Below are 19819 nucleotides of genomic sequence, written 5' to 3' on the forward strand. Positions count from 1 at the left end.
TCTCTCTCACATCTTTCTATCCTGCTCTCTTTCCCGAGCTCTCTATCACATCTTTCTATCCTGCTCTCTATCACATCTTTCTATCCTGCTCTCTTTCCCGAGCTCTCTATCACATCTTTCTATCCTGCTCTCTATCACATCTTTCTATCCTGCTCTCTTTCCCGAGCTCTCTATCACATCTTTCTATCCTGCTCTCTTTCCCGAGCTCTCTATCACATCTTTCTATCCTGCTCTCTTTCCCGAGCTCTCTCTCTCACATCTTTCTATCCTGCTCTCTTTCCCGAGCTCTCTATCACATATTTCTATCCTGCTCTCTTTCCCGAGCTCTCTCTCTCACATCTTTCTATCCTGCTCTCTTTCCCGAGCTCTCTATCACATCTTTCTATCCTGCTCTCTATCACATCTTTCTATCCTGCTCTCTTTCCCGAGCTCTCTATCACATATTTCTATCCTGCTCTCTTTCCCGAGCTCTCTATCACATCTTTCTATCCTGCTCTCTATCACATCTTTCTATCCTGCTCTCTTTCCCGAGCTCTCTATCACATCTTTCTATCCTGCTCTCTATCACATCTTTCTATCCTGCTCTCTTTCCCGAGCTCTCTATCACATCTTTCTATCCTGCTCTCTATCACATCTTTCTATCCTGCTCTCTTTCCCGAGCTCTCTATCACATCTTTCTATCCTGCTCTCTTTCCCGAGCTCTCTATCACATCTTTCTATCCTGCTCTCTTTCCCGAGCTCTCTCTCTCACATCTTTCTATCCTGCTCTCTTTCCCGAGCTCTCTATCACATCTTTCTATCCTGCTCTCTATCACATCTTTCTATCCTGCTCTCTTTCCCGAGCTCTCTATCACATCTTTCTATCCTGCTCTCTTTCCCGAGCTCTCTATCACATCTTTCTATCCTGCTCTCTTTCCCGAGCTCTCTATCACATCTTTCTATCCTGCTCTCTTTCCCGAGCTCTCTCTCTCACATCTTTCTATCCTGCTCTCTTTCCCGAGCTCTCTCTCTCACATCTTTCTATCCTGCTCTCTTTCCCGAGCTCTCTATCACATCTTTCTATCCTGCTCTCTATCACATCTTTCTATCCTGCTCTCTTTCCCGAGCTCTCTATCACATCTTTCTATCCTGCTCTTTCTCGCTCTCACTCACTCTTTTCTTCATCTTGCGTATCACATTCTTTCTCTCCACGTTTCTCTCTTCTTCTCTCTCACTCTCTCCGTCTCACCTCCATGAAGAAGATGCTGGTGCTGGACGTCGGATGTTGGTACATGTAGAAGGTTAGAAGGAGGCCGGCTGCCATGGCGACCGTCACCATGACGATGACGGCGAGGAGTCCGACCTGCAGCTGCTCGACCGTCCGCCGCTCGTCGTCTGAAACGAACGTTCGTCGTGAAGCCGAACACGTGACGACGGACGCCAAGATTCTCCTGCGGCCGAAGAATGTAACACGCGCTCGACCGTGACATCACGGCGAGCCGACAAATACTCGACCTCTTGACCCTCGTGTTGACTTAATTCACGACGACCAGACTTTCCCGCGCCGGAGTGTCATTGGACGCACGACGACACAAACCGTGGTGCGTTCAAGGGCCTCGTTATTTCCACGGAATCAACATTATTTTGTTAACGATCGTCGTTCTTCAAAGATGAAGAATATAATAGAGATTATGACAAGTTACTCAAAGATGATCCGTTGGATTAGTTTCCTTTACAAAAGGTTAAAGGTTAAAAAAGAACTATGAATTGATTTAAATTAATTTCAGTTTCTCTTAAATATCTCAAAGTCTTCATGAATACAATGATTGTCGAATCATTACACTTCAAACACTGCAGGGGGCGCTCTCATGATTCTTAATACCTTCTCCTGGTCGACTTGTCGGCGTCTGCTCCGTGGAGCTTCTCCCGCCGATGATTGACAGGTCCGAGGAGGATGAGTGGGCGGAGCCTCGCTCACCTGAGGCGGCGGTCACGGCAGGTGTGGTTCGTGGTCGAGCGGCTGCGGACTCGCTTCGGTTCTGGCAGCGAAAGTCTCGTCTCTGGAGAAGAAAAAAAACGTTCGATGAATAAAGTTTTTTTATCGACAAGGCTTCCATGACAGGAGCGACTCCGAACCTGGTCCGGGCAGCCGAGGTCGACCCAGTCCTGCCGGTGCCGATCAAAGCCGCTGGAGCATCTAAAGGGAGAAACCATTGAGTTCTGGACGGTGAGTTGAGGTTGACCTCTGACCTCTGACCTCTGCAGGCGGCTGCACCAGCTGCAGTCGAAGCCGATCCGCGCAGACGCACACGCGGCGCAGCTGCTGAGCTGCAGACACGCTGAGAGAAGAACCATCAGTGTTGAGAGAAGATCCGTCAGTGCCGAGAGAAGAACCGTCAGTGGTGAGAGAAGAACCGTCGGTGGTGAGAGAAGAACCGTCAGTGCCGAGAGAAGAACCGTCAGTGGTGAGAGAAGAACCGTTGGTGGTGAGAGAAGAACCGTCAGTGTTGAGAGAAGAACCGTCAGTGTTGAGAGAAGAACCGTCAGTGCCGAGAGAAGAACCGTCAGTGTTGAGAGAAGAACCGTCAGTGTTGAGAGAAGAACCGTCAGTGCCGAGAGAAGAACCGTCAGTGAGAGAGAAGAACCGTCGGTGGTGAGAGAAGAATCGTCAGTGTTGAGAGAAGAACCGTCAGTGCCGAGAGAAGAACCGTCAGTGCCGAGAGAAGAACCGTCAGTGCTGAGAGAAGAACCGTCAGTGTTGAGAGAAGAACCGTCAGTGGTGAGAGAAGAACCGTCAGTGCCGAGAGAAGAACCGTCAGTGTTGAGAGAAGAACCGTCAGTGGTGAGAGAAGAACCGTCGGTGCTGAGAGAGAAGAACCATCGGTGTTGAGAGAAGAACCGTCGGTGCTGAGAGAGAAGAACCATCGGTGTTGAGAGAAGAACCGTCAGTGTTGAGAGAAGAACCGTCAGTGCCGAGAGAAGAACCGTCAGTGTTAAGAGAAGAACCATCAGAGAGAACCGTCAGTGGTGAGAGAAGAACCGTCAGTGTTGAGAGAAGAACCGTCAGTGTTGAGAGAAGAACCGTCGGTGCCGAGAGAAGAACCGTCAGTGGTGAGAGAAGAACCGTTGGTGGTGAGAGAAGAACCGTCAGTGTTGAGAGAAGAACCGTCAGTGCCGAGAGAAGAACCGTCAGTGTTGAGAGAAGAACCGTCAGTGTTGAGAGAAGAACCGTCAGTGTTGAGAGAAGAACCGTCAGTGCCGAGAGAAGAACCGTCAGTGAGAGAGAAGAACCGTCGGTGGTGAGAGAAGAATCGTCAGTGTTGAGAGAAGAACCGTCAGTGCCGAGAGATGAACCGTCAGTGCCGAGAGAAGAACCGTCAGTGTTGAGAGAAGAACCGTCAGTGCCGAGAGAAGAACCGTCAGTGAGAGAGAAGAACCGTCGGTGGTGAGAGAAGAATCGTCAGTGTTGAGAGAAGAACCGTCAGTGCCGAGAGATGAACCGTCAGTGCTGAGAGAAGAACCGTCAGTGTTGAGAGAAGAACCGTCAGTGGTGAGAGAAGAACCGTCAGTGCCGAGAGAAGAACCGTCAGTGTTGAGAGAAGAACCGTCAGTGGTGAGAGAAGAACCGTCGGTGCTGAGAGAGAAGAACCGTCGGTGTTGAGAGAAGAACCGTCGGTGCCGAGAGAAGAACCGTCGGTGTTGAGAGAAGAACCGTCAGTGTTGAGAGAAGAACCGTCAGTGCCGAGAGAAGAACCGTCAGTGTTGAGAGAAGAACCGTCAGTGCCGAGAGAAGAACCGTCAGTGAGAGAGAAGAACCGTCGGTGGTGAGAGAAGAACCGTCAGTGTTGAGAGAAGAACCGTCAGTGCCGAGAGAAGAACCGTCAGTGTTAAGAGAAGAACCATCAGAGAGAACCGTCAGTGGTGAGAGAGCAGAACCGTCAGTGCCAAGAGAAGAACCGTCAGTGTTGAGAGAAGAACCGTCAGTGTTGAGAGAAGAACCGTCAGTGTTGAGAGAAGAACCGTCGGTGCCGAGAGAAGAACCGTCAGTGGTGAGAGAAGAACCGTTGGTGGTGAGAGAAGAACCGTCAGTGTTGAGAGAAGAACCGTCAGTGCCGAGAGAAGAACCGTCAGTGTTGAGAGAAGAACCGTCAGTGTTGAGAGAAGAACCGTCAGTGTTGAGAGAAGAACCGTCAGTGCCGAGAGAAGAACCGTCAGTGAGAGAGAAGAACCGTCGGTGGTGAGAGAAGAATCGTCAGTGTTGAGAGAAGAACCGTCAGTGCCGAGAGATGAACCGTCAGTGCCGAGAGAAGAACCGTCAGTGTTGAGAGAAGAACCGTCAGTGCCGAGAGAAGAACCGTCAGTGAGAGAGAAGAACCGTCGGTGGTGAGAGAAGAATCGTCAGTGTTGAGAGAAGAACCGTCAGTGCCGAGAGATGAACCGTCAGTGCTGAGAGAAGAACCGTCAGTGTTGAGAGAAGAACCGTCAGTGGTGAGAGAAGAACCGTCAGTGCCGAGAGAAGAACCGTCAGTGTTGAGAGAAGAACCGTCAGTGGTGAGAGAAGAACCGTCGGTGCTGAGAGAGAAGAACCGTCGGTGTTGAGAGAAGAACCGTCGGTGCCGAGAGAAGAACCGTCGGTGTTGAGAGAAGAACCGTCAGTGTTGAGAGAAGAACCGTCAGTGCCGAGAGAAGAACCGTCAGTGTTGAGAGAAGAACCGTCAGTGCCGAGAGAAGAACCGTCAGTGAGAGAGAAGAACCGTCGGTGGTGAGAGAAGAACCGTCAGTGTTGAGAGAAGAACCGTCAGTGCCGAGAGAAGAACCGTCAGTGTTGAGAGAAGAACCGTCAGTGTTGAGAGAAGAACCGTCAGTGGTGAGAGAAGAACCGTCGGTGCTGAGAGAGAAGAACCGTCGGTGTTGAGAGAAGAACCGTCGGTGCCGAGAGAAGAACCGTCGGTGTTGAGAGAAGAACCGTCAGTGTTGAGAGAAGAACCGTCAGTGTTGAGAGAAGAACCGTCAGTGGTGAGAGAAGAACCGTCGGTGCTGAGAGAGAAGAACCGTCGGTGTTGAGAGAAGAACCGTCAGTGGTGAGAGAAGAACCGTCTGTGTTGAGAGAAGAACCGTCAGTGTTGAGAGAAGAACCGTCAGTGTTGAGAGAAGAACCATCAGAGAGAACCGTCAGTGGTGAGAGAGAAGAACCGTCAGTGCCGAGAGAAGAACCGTCAGTGGTGAGAGAAGAACCGTCAGTGTTGAGAGAAGAACCGTCAGTGTTGAGAGAAGAACCGTCAGTGCCGAGAGAAGAACCGTCAGTGTTAAGAGAAGAACCATCAGAGAGAACCGTCAGTGGTGAGAGAGCAGAACCGTCAGTGCCAAGAGAAGAACCGTCAGTGTTGAGAGAAGAACCGTCAGTGTTGAGAGAAGAACCATCAGAGAGAACCGTCAGTGGTGAGAGAGAAGAACTGTCAGTGCCGAGAGAAGAACCGTCAGTGTTGAAAGAAGAACCGTCAGTGGTGAGAGAAGAACCGTCAGTGGTGAGAGAAGAACCGTCAGTGTTGAGAGAAGAACCGTCAGTGTTGAGAGAAGAACCGTCAGTGCCGAGAGAAGAACCGTCAGTGCCGAGAGAAGAACCGTCAGTGTTGAGAGAAGAACCGTCAGTGTTGAGAGAAGAACCATCCGTGTTGAGAGAAGAACCGTCAGTGGTGAGAGAAGAACCGTCAGTGCCGAGAAAAGAACCGTCAGTGCCGAGAGAAGAACCGTCAGTGTTGAGAGAAGAACCGTCAGTGGTGAGAGAAGAACCGTCAGTGGTGAGAGAAGAACCGTCAGTGTTGAGAGAAGAACCGTCAGTGCCGAGAGAAGAACCGTCAGTGTTGAGAGAAGAACCGTCAGTGCCGAGAGAAGAACCGTCAGTGTTGAGAGAAGAACCGTCAGTGGTGAGAGAAGAACCGTCGGTGCTGAGAGAGAAGAACCGTCGGTGTTGAGAGAAGAACCGTCGGTGCCGAGAGAAGAACCGTCGGTGTTGAGAGAAGAACCGTCGGTGTTGAGAGAAGAACCGTCAGTGTTGAGAGAAGAACCATCAGAGAGAACCGTCAGTGGTGAGAGAGAAGAACCGTCAGTGCCGAGAGAAGAACCGTCAGTGTTGAGAGAAGAACCGTCAGTGGTGAGAGAAGAACCGTCAGTGTTGAGAGAAGAACCGTTAGTGTTGAGAGAAGAACCGTCAGTGCCGAGAGAAGAACCGTCAGTGTTGAGAGAAGAACCATCAGAGAGAACCGTCAGTGGTGAGAGAGCAGAACCGTCAGTGCCAAGAGAAGAACCGTCAGTGTTGAGAGAAGAACCGTCAGTGTTGAGAGAAGAACCGTCAGTGTTGAGAGAAGAACCATCAGAGAGAACCGTCAGTGGTGAGAGAGAAGAACCGTCAGTGCCGAGAGAAGAACCGTCAGTGGTGAGAGAAGAACCGTCAGTGTTGAGAGAAGAACCGTCAGTGGTGAGAGAAGAACCGTCAGTGTTGAGAGAAGAACCGTCAGTGTTGAGAGAAGAACCATCAGTGCCGAGAGAAGAACCGTCAGTGCCGAGAGAAGAACCGTCAGTGTTGAGAGAAGAACCGTTAGTGTTGAGAGAAGAACCGTCAGTGCCGAGAGAAGAACCGTCAGTGTTGAGAGAAGAACCATCAGAGAGAACCGTCAGTGGTGAGAGAGCAGAACCGTCAGTGCCAAGAGAAGAACCGTCAGTGTTGAGAGAAGAACCGTCAGTGTTGAGAGAAGAACCGTCAGTGTTGAGAGAAGAACCATCAGAGAGAACCGTCAGTGGTGAGAGAGAAGAACCGTCAGTGCCGAGAGAAGAACCGTCAGTGTTGAAAGAAGAACCGTCAGTGGTGAGAGAAGAACCGTCAGTGTTGAGAGAAGAACCGTCAGTGGTGAGAGAAGAACCGTCAGTGTTGAGAGAAGAACCGTCAGTGTTGAGAGAAGAACCATCAGTGCCGAGAGAAGAACCGTCAGTGCCGAGAGAAGAACCGTCAGTGTTGAGAGAAGAACCGTCAGTGTTGAGAGAAGAACCGTCAGTGTTGAGAGAAGAACCGTCAGTGTTGAGAGAAGAACCGTCCGTGTTGAGAGAAGAACCGTCAGTGCCGAGAGAAGAACCGTCAGTGCCGAGAAAAGAACAGTCAGTGCCGAGAGAAGAACCGTCAGTGCCGAGAGAAGAACCGTCAGTGTTGAGAGAAGAACCGTCAATGTTGAGAGAAGAACCGTCAGTGGTGAGAGAAGAACCGTCAGTGGTGAGAGAAGAACCGTCAGTGTTGAGAGAAGAACCGTCAGTGTTGAGAGAAGAACCGTCAGTGTCTAGAGAAGAACCGTCAGTGCCGAGAGAAGAACCGTCAGTGTTGAGAGAAGAACCGTCAGTGGTGAGAGAAGAACCGTCAGTGGTGAGAGAAGAACCGTCAGTGTTGAGAGAAGAACCGTCAGTGCCGAGAGAAGAACCGTCAGTGTTGAGAGAAGAACCGTCAGTGCCGAGAGAAGAACCGTCAGTGTTGAGAGAAGAACCGTCAGTGGTGAGAGAAGAACCGTCGGTGCTGAGAGAGAAGAACCGTCGGTGTTGAGAGAAGAACCGTCGGTGCCGAGAGAAGAACCGTCGGTGTTGAGAGAAGAACCGTCGGTGTTGAGAGAAGAACCGTCAGTGTTGAGAGAAGAACCATCAGAGAGAACCGTCAGTGGTGAGAGAGAAGAACCGTCAGTGCCGAGAGAAGAACCGTCAGTGTTGAGAGAAGAACCGTCAGTCAAACTGGAGACTCTTCTTACTCGGAAGAGGAAACAAGTCCACGACCGTCCGGCTCCGCACGCCGGACCTGAGGACGTCCAGCCTGTGGTACTCGTAGATGGTTCTCCTGCGGGCGTCTGAGGACGAGTCAGTCAGTCGGGTCAACGACTCAGGACTTCGCTGTGACTCACCAGGGATCTGCTCCAGAGCGTTGACCACCACGAAGGCGTCGGACACGCCCACTTTGACCGGATGATGCAGCGCGTCGAGGTCACCGAGGTCGAGTGGAACCTGAAGCACACGAGTCACTTTTATGAGTCAAGTCTGTGAGTCACAAGTAAACTCTATTGGTACCTCTCTGAGTCACGACTCACCTCTCTGAGTCACAAGACACTTCTCTGAGTCACGACTCACCTCTCTGAGTCACGGGTCACTTCTGAGTCACGACTCACCTCTCTGAGTCACAAGACACTTCTCTGAGTCACGACTCACCTCTCTGAGTCACGGGTCACTTCTGAGTCACGACTCACCTCTCTGAGTCACGGGTCACTTCTGAGTCACGACTCACCTCTCTGAGTCACGACTCACCTCTCTGAGTCACGAGTCACTTCTGAGTCACGACTCACCTCTCTGAGTCACGAGTCACGACTCACCTCTCTGAGTCACGGGTCACTTCTGAGTCACGACTCACCTCTCTGAGTCACGAGTCACGACTCACCTCTCTGAGTCACGGGTCACTTCTGAGTCACGAGTCACCTCTCTGAGTCACGAGTCACTTCTGAGTCATGACTCACCTCTCTGAGTCACAACTCACCTCTCTGAGTCACGAGTCACCTCTCTGAGTCACGAGTCACTTCTGAGTCACGAGTCACCTCTCTGAGTCACGAGTCACTTCTGAGTCACGACTCACCTCTCTGAGTCACGAGTCACTTCTGAGTCACGACTCACCTCTCTGAGTCACGAGTCACGACTCACCTCTCTGAGTCACGAGTCACTTCTGAGTCACGACTCACCTCTCTGAGTCACGAGTCACTTCTGAGTCACGACTCACCTCTCTGAGTCACGGGTCACTTCTGAGTCACGACTCACCTCTCTGAGTCACGAGTCACTTCTGAGTCACGAGTCACTTCTGAGTCACGACTCACCTCTCTGAGTCACGAGTCACTTCTGAGTCACGACTCACCTCTCTGAGTCACGAGTCACTTCTGAGTCACGAGTCACTTCTGAGTCACGACTCACCTCTCTGAGTCACGGGTCACTTCTGAGTCACGACTCACCTCTCTGAGTCACGGGTCACTTCTGAGTCACGACTCACCTCTCTGAGTCACGAGTCACTTCTGAGTCACGACTCACCTCTCTGAGTCACGACTCACCTCTCTGAGTCACGACTCACCTCTCTGAGTCACGAGTCACTTCTGAGTCATGACTCACCTCTCTGAGTCACGACTCACCTCTCTGAGTCACGAGTCACTTCTGAGTCACGACTCACCTCTCTGAGTCACGAGTCACTTCTGAGTCACGACTCACCTCTCTGAGTCACGAGTCACTTCTGAGTCACGACTCACTTCTGAGTCACGACTCACCTCTCTGAGTCACGAGTCACTTCTGAGTCACGACTCACCTCTCTGAGTCACGAGTCACTTCTGAGTCACGAGTCACTTCTGAGTCACGACTCACCTCTCTGAGTCACGGGTCACGACTCACCTCTCTGAGTCACGGGTCACTTCTGAGTCACGACTCACCTCTCTGAGTCACGGGTCACTTCTGAGTCACGACTCACCTCTCTGAGTCACGAGTCACTTCTGAGTCACGAGTCACTTCTGAGTCACGACTCACCTCTCTGAGTCACGAGTCACTTCTGAGTCACGACTCACCTCTCTGAGTCACGAGTCACTTCTGAGTCACGAGTCACTTCTGAGTCACGACTCACCTCTCTGAGTCACGGGTCACTTCTGAGTCACGACTCACCTCTCTGAGTCACGAGTCACTTCTGAGTTACGACTCACCTCTCTGAGTCACGAGTCACTTCTGAGTCACGACTCACCTCTCTGAGTCACGAGTCACTTCTGAGTCACGACTCACCTCCCTGAGTCACGGGTCACTTCTCTGAGTCACGGGTCACTTCTGAGTCACGACTCACCTCTCTGAGTCACGAGTCACTTCTGAGTCACGACTCACCTCTCTGAGTCACGAGTCACTTCTGAGTCACGACTCACCTCTCTGAGTCACGAGTCACTTCTGAGTCACGACTCACCTCCCTGAGTCACGGGTCACTTCTCTGAGTCACGGGTCACTTCTGAGTCACGACTCACCTCTCTGAGTCACGAGTCACTTCTGAGTCACGACTCACCTCTCTGAGTCACGAGTCACTTCTGAGTCACGACTCACCTCTCTGAGTCACGAGTCACTTCTGAGTCACGACTCACCTCTCTGAGTCACGAGTCACTTCTGAGTCACGACTCACCTCTCTGAGTCACGAGTCACTTCTGAGTCACGACTCACCTCTCTGAGTCACGAGTCACTTCTGAGTCACGACTCACCTCCCTGAGTCACGGGTCACTTCTGAGTCACGACTCACCTCTCTGAGTCACGGGTCACTTCTGAGTCACGACTCACCTCCCTGTAGACGAAGACGATCCGTCCGTCACTCAGCAGCGTCGTCTGGAAGCTGAAGGATCCGAGAGCGACGTCGTGCTTCAGGCGGACGTGACTCCACTGAACCACCAGAGCTGAACCTGCAACACAAACACTGCTCGTGAGTCTGGAGTCACACCTGTAGGACTCATGACTCACAACTTTTATCAACAATCAGAGCCGCTTATATTAATACACATGGAAGACTCGTGAGGAAATGGGTTGGACTCAAAGGAGTCCCAAAGTTTAATGAATAAGTTAAGGAGTCACACAGACTGACTCGAGGTCCAGAAACACGACACGGAGTCCGACAGAAAGAATCACCGAGTCCCACATACGCACACAATAAAACATATGTTTCCTGGAGTGGGTTTGAATGATTCAACTGCTCCAAATGAGTCCAACAAAGATATTACCATCCAGCACATGACATGCAGTCTGAGAAAAATAATTGCAGAGTCCTACATACCCGCCTCAGACCACGTTGACAAGTAATGAAAGAATCTTGGAGTCCCACGGATCCGAGTTAGAGACAGAAACCAACTAAAAAACTCATATGCAAGTTGAAGAGTCCCACGAGTCCAAGAGAATCATTCATGTGCAGCTAAAATAATGAGTCACATAGATCTGAGGAGGTTAATGACTCAAGGTCCTCGGATTAGACTCTAACAAAAAAAGGAATCGTTGAGTCACACAAACGCACGTGAAAGTAACTCAATCTGCTCCGACCGAGTCCAACAAAAAGAATCCAACACGTGCAAGTGAATAATAACTCAGTAGATCGGATGAGTTTCTTATGACTCGACATCCTTAAAAGAATCACAGAGTCCCACATACGCAGAGTAGACACTTGGTGACACGTGAAACTGACTCGAACCATCTGGAGTCCAACAGATCTGAGAAGGTGCTGCACGTGTACAGGAAGTGGTTTGGACTCTGTAAGCGAGTCAGAGTGCTGTGACTCGATAGAAAAAACAGGAAGTGAATCCTACTCGTCGTAGCATCAAGTAAACTTCAGTCATGATTGTCATCATTGTTGTGTTATGATTGTGTAGCGTCTGACGTTCTCACCGTTGTCGAAGTAGAACACGGAGGCCTGGTCTGAGGGGGCGGAGTCAAAGTCGGCCATGAGCGGCGCGATGTACTGCGTGGCGTTGAGCATGTTGTGCGTCGCTTCCCCGGTGTAGATGAAACCTGCAACACAACCCACAGTGACGCACAACTCTCACGGGATCGACAGTCCGTCCAGGAGGGGGCGCTGACAAGCATCAGGCGTGACGACTGCGCTAGTGGCTACAGTGTAAACGTGGACTGACCTGCGGTCGCCACGGTGACGTCCGTCAGCAGGTGACCATAGAAAGGGAAGACGAAGGAAAGCTTGACTCTCTGAAGCAGAAACACACGAGAGGACGGTTTCAGATGAAGGTCATGTGACCGAAGGTTCTGGTCCGACCTGGTGGTTGCTGGACAGAAACCCTTGAGTCCTCCAGGTGCTCGACTCCGCCTGGTCCACGTCCACCCAGAGACCTCCCTCACTGTGGACCCTGGACCTGTAGTAGACGTGGTTCTGTGGAGGAAATACCAGACTAGTATTTGTTATTGTATCATGATAGTGTAGTAACAAGTATATATGTGTAGTATTGTCCAGTACTTGACTCTGGTGTTGTGATAGTGTAGTAACAAGTATATATGTGTAGTATTGTCCAGTACTTGACTCTGGTGTTGTGATAGTGTAGTTACAAGTATATATGTGTAGTATTGTCCAGTACTTGACTCTGGTGTTGTGATAGTGTAGTAACAAGTATATATGTGTAGTATTGTCCAGTACTTGACTCTGGTGTTGTGATAGTGTAGTAACAAGTATATATGTGTAGTATTGTCCAGTACTTGACTCTGGTGTTGTGATAGTGTAGTAACAAGGATATATGTGTAGTATTGTCCAGTACTTGACTCTGGTGTTGTGATAGTGTAGTAACAAGTATATATGTGTAGTATTGTCGAGTACTTAACTCTGGTTTGTGATAGTGTAGTAACAAGGATATATGTGTAGTATTGTCCAGTACTTGACTGTGGTGTTGTGATTGTGTAGTAACAAGTATATATGTGTAGTATTGTCGAGTACTTGACTCTGGTGTTGTGATAGTGTAGTAACAAGGATATATGTGTAGTATTGTCCAGTACTTGACTGTGGTGTTGTGATTGTGTAGTAACAAGTATATATGTGTAGTATTGTCGAGTACTTAACTCTGGTTTGTGATAGTGTAGTAACAAGTATATATGTGTAGTATTGTCAAGTACTTGACTCTGGTGTTGTGATAGTGTAGTAACAAGTATATATATGTGGTATTGTCCAGTACTTGACTCTGGTGTTGTGATTGTGTAGTAACAAGTATATATGTGTAGTATTGTCCAGTACTTGACTCTGGTGTTGTGATAGTGTAGTAACAAGTATATATGTGTAGTATTGTCCAGTACTTGACTCTGGTGTTGTGATAGTGTAGTAACAAGTATATATGTGTAGTATTGTCCAGTACTTGACTCTGGTGTTGTGATAGTGTAGTAACAAGTATATATGTGTAGTATTGTCGAGTACTTAACTCTGGTGTTGTGATAGTGTAGTAACAAGTATATATGTGTAGTATTGTCCAGTACTTGACTCTGGTGTTGTGATAGTGTAGTAACAAGTATATATGTGTAGTATTGTCGAGTACTTAACTCTGGTGTTGTGATAGTGTAGTAACAAGTATATATGTGTAGTATTGTCCAGTACTTGACTCTGGTGTTGTGATAGTGTAGTAACAAGTATATATGTGTAGTATTGTCGAGTACTTAACTCTGGTGTTGTGATAGTGTAGTAACAAGTATATATGTGTAGTATTGTCCAGTACTTGACTCTGGTGTTGTAGTAGTAGACCACGTGACTCTTGACGAAGTCATAACTGCGTTCATCTGCTTTAAAAGCTGCTGGACTCACTGTATCCTCTAGTCCTCAGTCGTAACTGCTTTCATTTGTTTTCAAACCAAAATATGTCCAAACATCAGCTTTAAAAGCTGCTGGACTCACTGTATCCTCTCGTCCTCAGTCGTAACTGCTTTCATTTGTTTTCAAACCAAAATATGTCCAAACATCAGCTTTAAAAGCTGCTGCACTCACTGTATCCTCTCGTCCTCAGTCGTAACTGCTTTCATTTGTTTTCAAACCAAAATATGTCCAAACATCAGCTTTAAAAGCTGCTGGACTCACTGTATCCTCTAGTCCTCAGTCGTAACTGCGTTCATTTGTTTTCAAACCAAAATATGTCCAAACATCAGCTTTAAAAGCTGCTGGACTCACTGTATCCTCTCGTCCTCAGTCGTAACTGCTTTCATTTGTTTTCAAACCAAAATATGTCCAAACATCAGCTTTAAAAGCTGCTGGACTCACTGTATCCTCTCGTCCTCAGTCGTAACTGCTTTCATTTGTTTTCAAACCAAAATATGTCCAAACATCAGCTTTAAAAGCTGCTGGACTCACTGTATCCTCTAGTCCTCAGTCGTAACTGCGTTCATTTGTTTTCAAACAAAAATATGTCCAAACATCAGCTTTAAAAGCTGCTGGACTCACTGTATCCTCTAGTCCTCAGTTGTAACTGCGTTCATTTGTTTTCAAACCAAAATATGTCCAAACATCAGCTTTAAAAGCTGCTGGACTCACTGTATCCTCTCGTCCTCAGTCGTAACTGCTTTCATTTGTTTTCAAACCAAAATATGTCCAAACATCAGCTTTAAAAGCTGCTGCACTCACTGTATCCTCTCATCCTCAGTCGTAACTGCTTTCATTTGTTTTCAAACCAAAATATGTCCAAACATCAGCTTTAAAAGCTGCTGGACTCACTGTATCCTCTAGTCCTCAGTCGTAACTGCGTTCATTTGTTTTCAAACCAAAATATGTCCAAACATCAGCTTTAAAAGCTGCTGGACTCACTGTATCCTCTCGTCCTCAGTCGTAACTGCTTTCATTTGTTTTCAAACCAAAATATGTCCAAACATCAGCTTTAAAAGCTGCTGGACTCACTGTATCCTCTCGTCCTCAGTCGTAACTGCTTTCATTTGTTTTCAAACCAAAATATGTCCAAACATCAGCTTTAAAGCTGCTGGACTCACTGTATCCTCTCGTCCTCAGTCATCGCCTCATTCTTCCTTTAGCTGACGTAATAACCGCCGCCATCTTGAATCCTTGCGACACATCAGTTTATCGATATTTTCTCACATCCCTAGTCAGTACTGGCCGTAACATTATGACTACCTCGACGTGAGCTTCTCACCACGATCTGAGAGGATTTGTCGTGTCTCTCCTCCAGCGTCAGGGTCTGGTCCGATTCCTCCGGATGTTTCTGGATCTCCGACCTGGGCCTGGAGGTCCATCTTCTCGCTCGGAGCCTTTGAGGAGACGAAGACGGTGAGACCTGCAGAGCTGAGAGGACACGAGTGATGAACGTCTGGAGACAGAAGAAGGTCTAACGTCGTCAGAATTTATATGTCTGAACTCTGACATCTACTGAGCAGAACCACGGCATCTCTTCACGTCATCTTCTCTTCACAATGACCAGTGAAGGTCCAGGATCAGCAGGTCCAGACATGTGAGTTCTGCAGACGGTCTGTTCAAGGTCACGTGGACGAACAGTCGCCTGAACTCATCTCAACATTTGAAAAACTTCTTAACACAAAAGGAATAAACACGTTTGTAGACATGACGTAAAAGATTATTGAAATGAACATTTTAAATGATTAAACTTTGAAAAAAAAAGTTGGTTTTTAACCATTAATTTCTATCTTAAAATAACCGAATTAAAAAAAATCCTTTTTTAAATTCTTATCACACATGGATTTTGATATTCTTACTCTTTATTCAACATTAACTAGTTTAAAAACTCGTTGACCGGTTGGTTAACCACGATTAACTATTGTTTAGCTAGTGGCCAGAAAATTAGTTGTTTTTAGTTCAATTGTTTTTTATTTAATTGTTTTTATTATCACTCAATTAACGTCGAGAAATAGAAAATAAACACATTTAAATACCTGCAGCTTGTAACTCAGTTTAAAAAAGCGGGAAAAGGGTTGAAAATCGTTAGCAAAAAACAGAACAATTGTTAGCATTTTTAACTAAACTCACCAGAAGATGTTGTTGACAAACACATGGTCTGGAGGTGAAAACCCGCGAAGAAGAAAACGAGTCGAAGCGACGTCATCGTCGATGAAACTCAAATTAAATTAAAAATAAATAAAAACTTGATTTTTCAAGAGAGAAAAACGTTAAAAGTCAAAAGTCCGAGTGAAGAAGTTTGAAGACCTGCAGCTTTGACGGACAGCTCGTGGTGCGTTCACTGGCGCTCGGGTTTTACTGAAGGCAGTGACGTGGGAATTCTGCTCCAGGAACATTAATAATAAAAATTAAGATAAACTATTTATATACAATTTTCCTTTCATAGAAAAGTACTTGCGAAAAAGTTTAAATATTTAATTTAAATTAACAAACGTCTGAGCGCGTGTTTATTCCTACTGTATTTGAAAGTAGCAGATTGCGTGTCATTTACAGTTTCTCCACTAGATGTCAGCAAATCTCCCAACGTAGTGATATTAACCCAATTATATTCTCCAGAAGAAAACATGTTAATCGTGAACATGAACAGGCGAGAAATTAGGAAAAAATATTCGAAAATAAAATGTAAACAAATATATAAACTAATGTTGATTATGTATTTATTCACACAATTATATGGAAAATAATAAATACACGTTTCACGTCAAGATCACGACAAACACATCATTAAAAAACAATTATTAACTACAAGAGAACTTATTGTTTAAACAACTTTGTAGTTTTTTTTAAATACAATTGTGGCAGAATAAAATGATTTTATGACTATTTAACTAGTCCACTAGAGGGCACCATTTGAATGGTTCCTTTGGCTTTTGTTACAATTATTAAAGTCAGTAAATATATGTCAAGTTTATTTGAACTTTTATTTCACTTAACAAAAATATTAATACTTCATAGTTGATTGATGTTTTTTTTTTATTTAAATTTAATAAAAATAATCCTTAAAAATATGTAGATATACAAAACAATTCCACAGATACATGTAAAGTTTCTTAATTATATTTTTAAATATACTTATATTTGATTCATTGTTCAACTGTTGTTGGTGTTGATGGTGTTTTCACTCGAACATCATCCACAAGATCATCATTTAAAAACTTCGTAGTTTGTTCGCACAGGATTATCAATAAAGATTTGTTTGAAAGATTAACAAGAAACGTGTAGTTTAGACAGATTGTGAAACATAATCTTCATGGGATTATGACGCCAACATTCTTGTGTTTGCAGATCGAATGTTGTGTTTATGATTTTAATCTTTAACTACGAGGGTTTATATCGTTTGTTTACAGTAGGATTGATTCATTAAATCTTCTTGAAGAAACTTCAGGAAAACACGATGTTGTTTGAGCTACAACTATGTTAGCTTGTTAGCTGATGCTAGCTAGCTTCGGTTTGTGGTAACTAGATTTCTATTACTCGCTAAAAGCAGCATTGATGACAAAAACTATTCATATTTCATTGATTTATATTGATTTATAATTGATCTTTTCTCCAACTTGAGTCAAATGTTAGCAAATAAATGAGTTTACATGTGAACTTGATAGAAACCATCGCTAGCTAGCAACGGCTAACAAACAGAGCTAGCTTAAATACAACATATTTTACCTTCATAATTCATTATTGTAAGAAAGGAACGTTTACAATTTTATTTATTGTCACATACTTTCTGTGCCTGGAAGTAGTTTGTAAAACGACATTTAAATGCGAAACTATAATCTGTTTAAAGGATCCAAAGTTAAACTGCCTAATAAGAGATTCATGTTCATCTGTTTAAATGTATTTGAAATTCAGTTTTTATTGTTTATGTTTTTTCCTTCGTGTGTGTATTTTTCCACGAGCGTGTCGACAACAGTGGATTCTTATCAACGTTGTGTTGTTGTTGCCGACGTGAGGGTTTAGAGGAAGTTACAGTCAAACAGGAAAAGGGTTTGTCGCTTCCTGGCCAGTGATGGAAGAAACACTCGTGATGATGACGAGAGATTTGAAATGATAGGAGTTGAAGATTGAAAAGGATTGATTGACAGGATAACTGATAAGGATTGATTGACAGGATAATTGAAAAGGATTGATTGACAGGATAACTGATAAGGATTGATTGACAGGATAACTGATAAGGATTGATTGACAGGATAACTGATAGGATTGAGTGACAGGATAATTGAAAAGGATTGATTGACAGGATAATTGACAAGGATTGATTGACAGGATAACTGATAAGGATTGATTGACAGGATAACTGATAAGGATTGATTGACAGGATAACTGATAAGGATTGATTGACAGGATAACTGATAGGATTGAGTGACAGGATAATTGAAAAGGATTGATTGACAGGATAATTGACAAGGATTGATTGACAGGATAACTGATAAGGATTGATTGACAGGATAACTGATAAGGATTGAGTGACAGGATAATTGACAAGGATTGTTTGACAGGATAATTGATAAGGATTGATTGACAGGATAATTGATAAGGATTGATTGACAGGATAATTGATAAGGATTGATTGACAGGACTCACCTGAGTCTCTCCTCCTCGGTCTTGCGCAGCCGCATGTCTCTCTGGACCACCTGCAGCACATGCTGCACCTCCGAGTCGCTCAGTCCAGACAAGTCCAACTTCCTGCCCATCACTAAACAAGAAAAGTATTTACAGTACTTTCTTTTAAGTTGTAGTTTAAACATGTTTTCAATAGAGATTTTCAGAATACTTTTAAAAAATACTAATAGATTAGATTAAATGAAATGAATCCAAAGTTGGTTAAAAATATGATCATTTTTGTTCAGTGATTCTCCAGTGTTAAAGAATTTATGTTGCTTTGATAGTCTTATCACAATATACATGTCGTCATGTTTGCTGCGGCTCACACTGAGCTGGAAGGAATGATCCCAGTTAGAGTTTCGTTCCTCGAGAAATGACAGGTTGTTCATTAAGATACTGGGACCTCACTGAGATATGTGATCTGGTCTCCCTGTGCAGGCTGTGATGCTGCGCTCACTCAACGAATGAACAAACTGTTTGTATTCAAGTGTGTCATCCTCTGAGCTTTCGAATAAGAAGGCAAGCACGGTCCGAAGACCTTCAGTGGTTCGGGACGAGCCGTGAGAAGCGCCTCCACTCTTTGCTGCTGGTAAAAACTGGATTCTGACTCTGTTTGTTATTCTAACAATTGTGTCTGTTCTCTCTCCGACTGTCCGGGAGAAAATCCACGACATCCAGACATTGAGAAATTGTTCAAAGAGTTTAAATTTGTAACAATCTAGATTATAATTGTATTATTTCTAGAATTATTCTTGATAAACACGAGAAAAGTCTCATAGTTTTGCTGCATAAGTTTTGAGGTCCACACAGAAGTGGAGGGAGTTTCCAGCTCCTCCTCTGAGCTCCAGTACTTAAGAGCAGAGAGTTTCTGGTCCTTCACTCATCATGGACAAGAAGCTGCTGCTGCTCCTCCTGTGTCTGCTCGTCACCTCCCAAGCTTCTGCTGATCCTGCAGAAGAACCCGGAGACGTGAAGGTGAGAAGCTTCTGCTGACGTCTGATCTCTTCTTCTGGACTTTCAAAACCCTCTGTTTGAAGGTCAAGAGTCGGAACATGGAGGCTCTGGACGAGAGAGGTTCGAAAGAATGTGATCCACCATATATAAGTGGATGTTCTATTCTAAAACGACGAGTGAGTATCTTTTGATCGACAAACTTCTTCATCTTCTCACCGGAACACTTGGTTTTCTAGTGAGTCGAGCCATCGTGACCCGGAGACGCTCGGTTCTGGACGACGACTGGACAAAGTTCCTTAACTTGTGTTGCTGGATTGAAAAGAAAACACAATAAAAATGGATCGTGTTGTACTTTACTTTCGTACTTGATTTTATTTCAAACATATTCGAATGAAGTTCGTTTGAGAAAATGTGAAACGAGTCAAACGTCTAATTCAAGATGAATAAAGGTTTGATCCGTTTCCAGTAAAGTGCCGACGTCAGCTTCAGAGGAACGATGAGTCAGGAAAACACGTGAAAAGGGAAACCGTTAGTCCAGGGATCCCATGTTGTACTACAACAGTTCTAAGAGGAGCCGACTATGGAACTATCTTGAGGTGAGATGAGACTCACGTGGATCGACTTAAGAGTTTCAAATCAACTCATTATCAGCGTTTTATTCTCGTTCTCGTGTTTTAGCAACATTTGAAATCATTCACAGGATACTTTTATTAAAAACTACCATCAGAGTAAATGGTCCAGATCACCAGATCTAAAGGGAACAATATGTTAAAACAAGGACTAGTAGCGAGGTCAAGAACAACAGGAAGTGATGTCACGTTGAGTGTT

At 45.6% G+C, this 19819-nt stretch overlaps 1 protein-coding gene and 1 long non-coding RNA gene across 5 annotated transcripts in view; one reads left to right on the plus strand and one right to left on the minus strand.

Moving 5' to 3' along the window:
• The window catches only part of plxdc2a (plexin domain containing 2a), a 17798-nt gene extending 2211 nt beyond the window's left edge, over positions 1-15587 (minus strand). Inside the window, exons 1-12 of one of the 4 annotated variants that reach the window (XM_087811909.1) lie at positions 15506-15587; positions 14658-14806; positions 11807-11920; positions 11670-11739; positions 11425-11547; positions 10336-10454; positions 7911-8010; positions 7761-7856; positions 2237-2318; positions 2116-2176; positions 1862-2039; positions 1229-1374 (exon numbers count right to left, since the gene is read on the minus strand). In XM_087811909.1, the coding sequence (XP_087668035.1) occupies positions 1229-1374; positions 1862-2039; positions 2116-2176; positions 2237-2318; positions 7761-7856; positions 7911-8010; positions 10336-10454; positions 11425-11547; positions 11670-11739; positions 11807-11920; positions 14658-14806; positions 15506-15581 (1314 nt within the window). In that variant the 5' untranslated portion in view covers positions 15582-15587. Of the gene's footprint in view, positions 1-1228; positions 1375-1861; positions 2040-2115; positions 2319-7760; positions 8011-10335; positions 10455-11424; positions 11548-11669; positions 11740-11806; positions 11921-14657; positions 14807-15505 lie in introns of all 4 variants that reach the window. The other 3 variants (XM_087811907.1, XM_087811908.1, XM_087811906.1) reach the window with 3 other exon arrangements.
• LOC148064159 (uncharacterized) lies at positions 7911-19347 on the plus strand. The gene is made up of 5 exons (XR_015713584.1): positions 7911-8045; positions 10346-10474; positions 14694-19012; positions 19075-19167; positions 19228-19347. It is a non-coding gene; the product is annotated as an uncharacterized LOC148064159 (long non-coding RNA).
• The last annotated feature ends 472 nt before the right edge of the window (positions 19348-19819 follow it).

The sequence above is a fragment of the Callionymus lyra genome, chromosome 16 (assembly GCF_982586985.1).
Source record: "Callionymus lyra chromosome 16, fCalLyr1.hap1.1, whole genome shotgun sequence".
Lineage (NCBI taxonomy): Eukaryota > Metazoa > Chordata > Actinopteri > Syngnathiformes > Callionymidae > Callionymus > Callionymus lyra.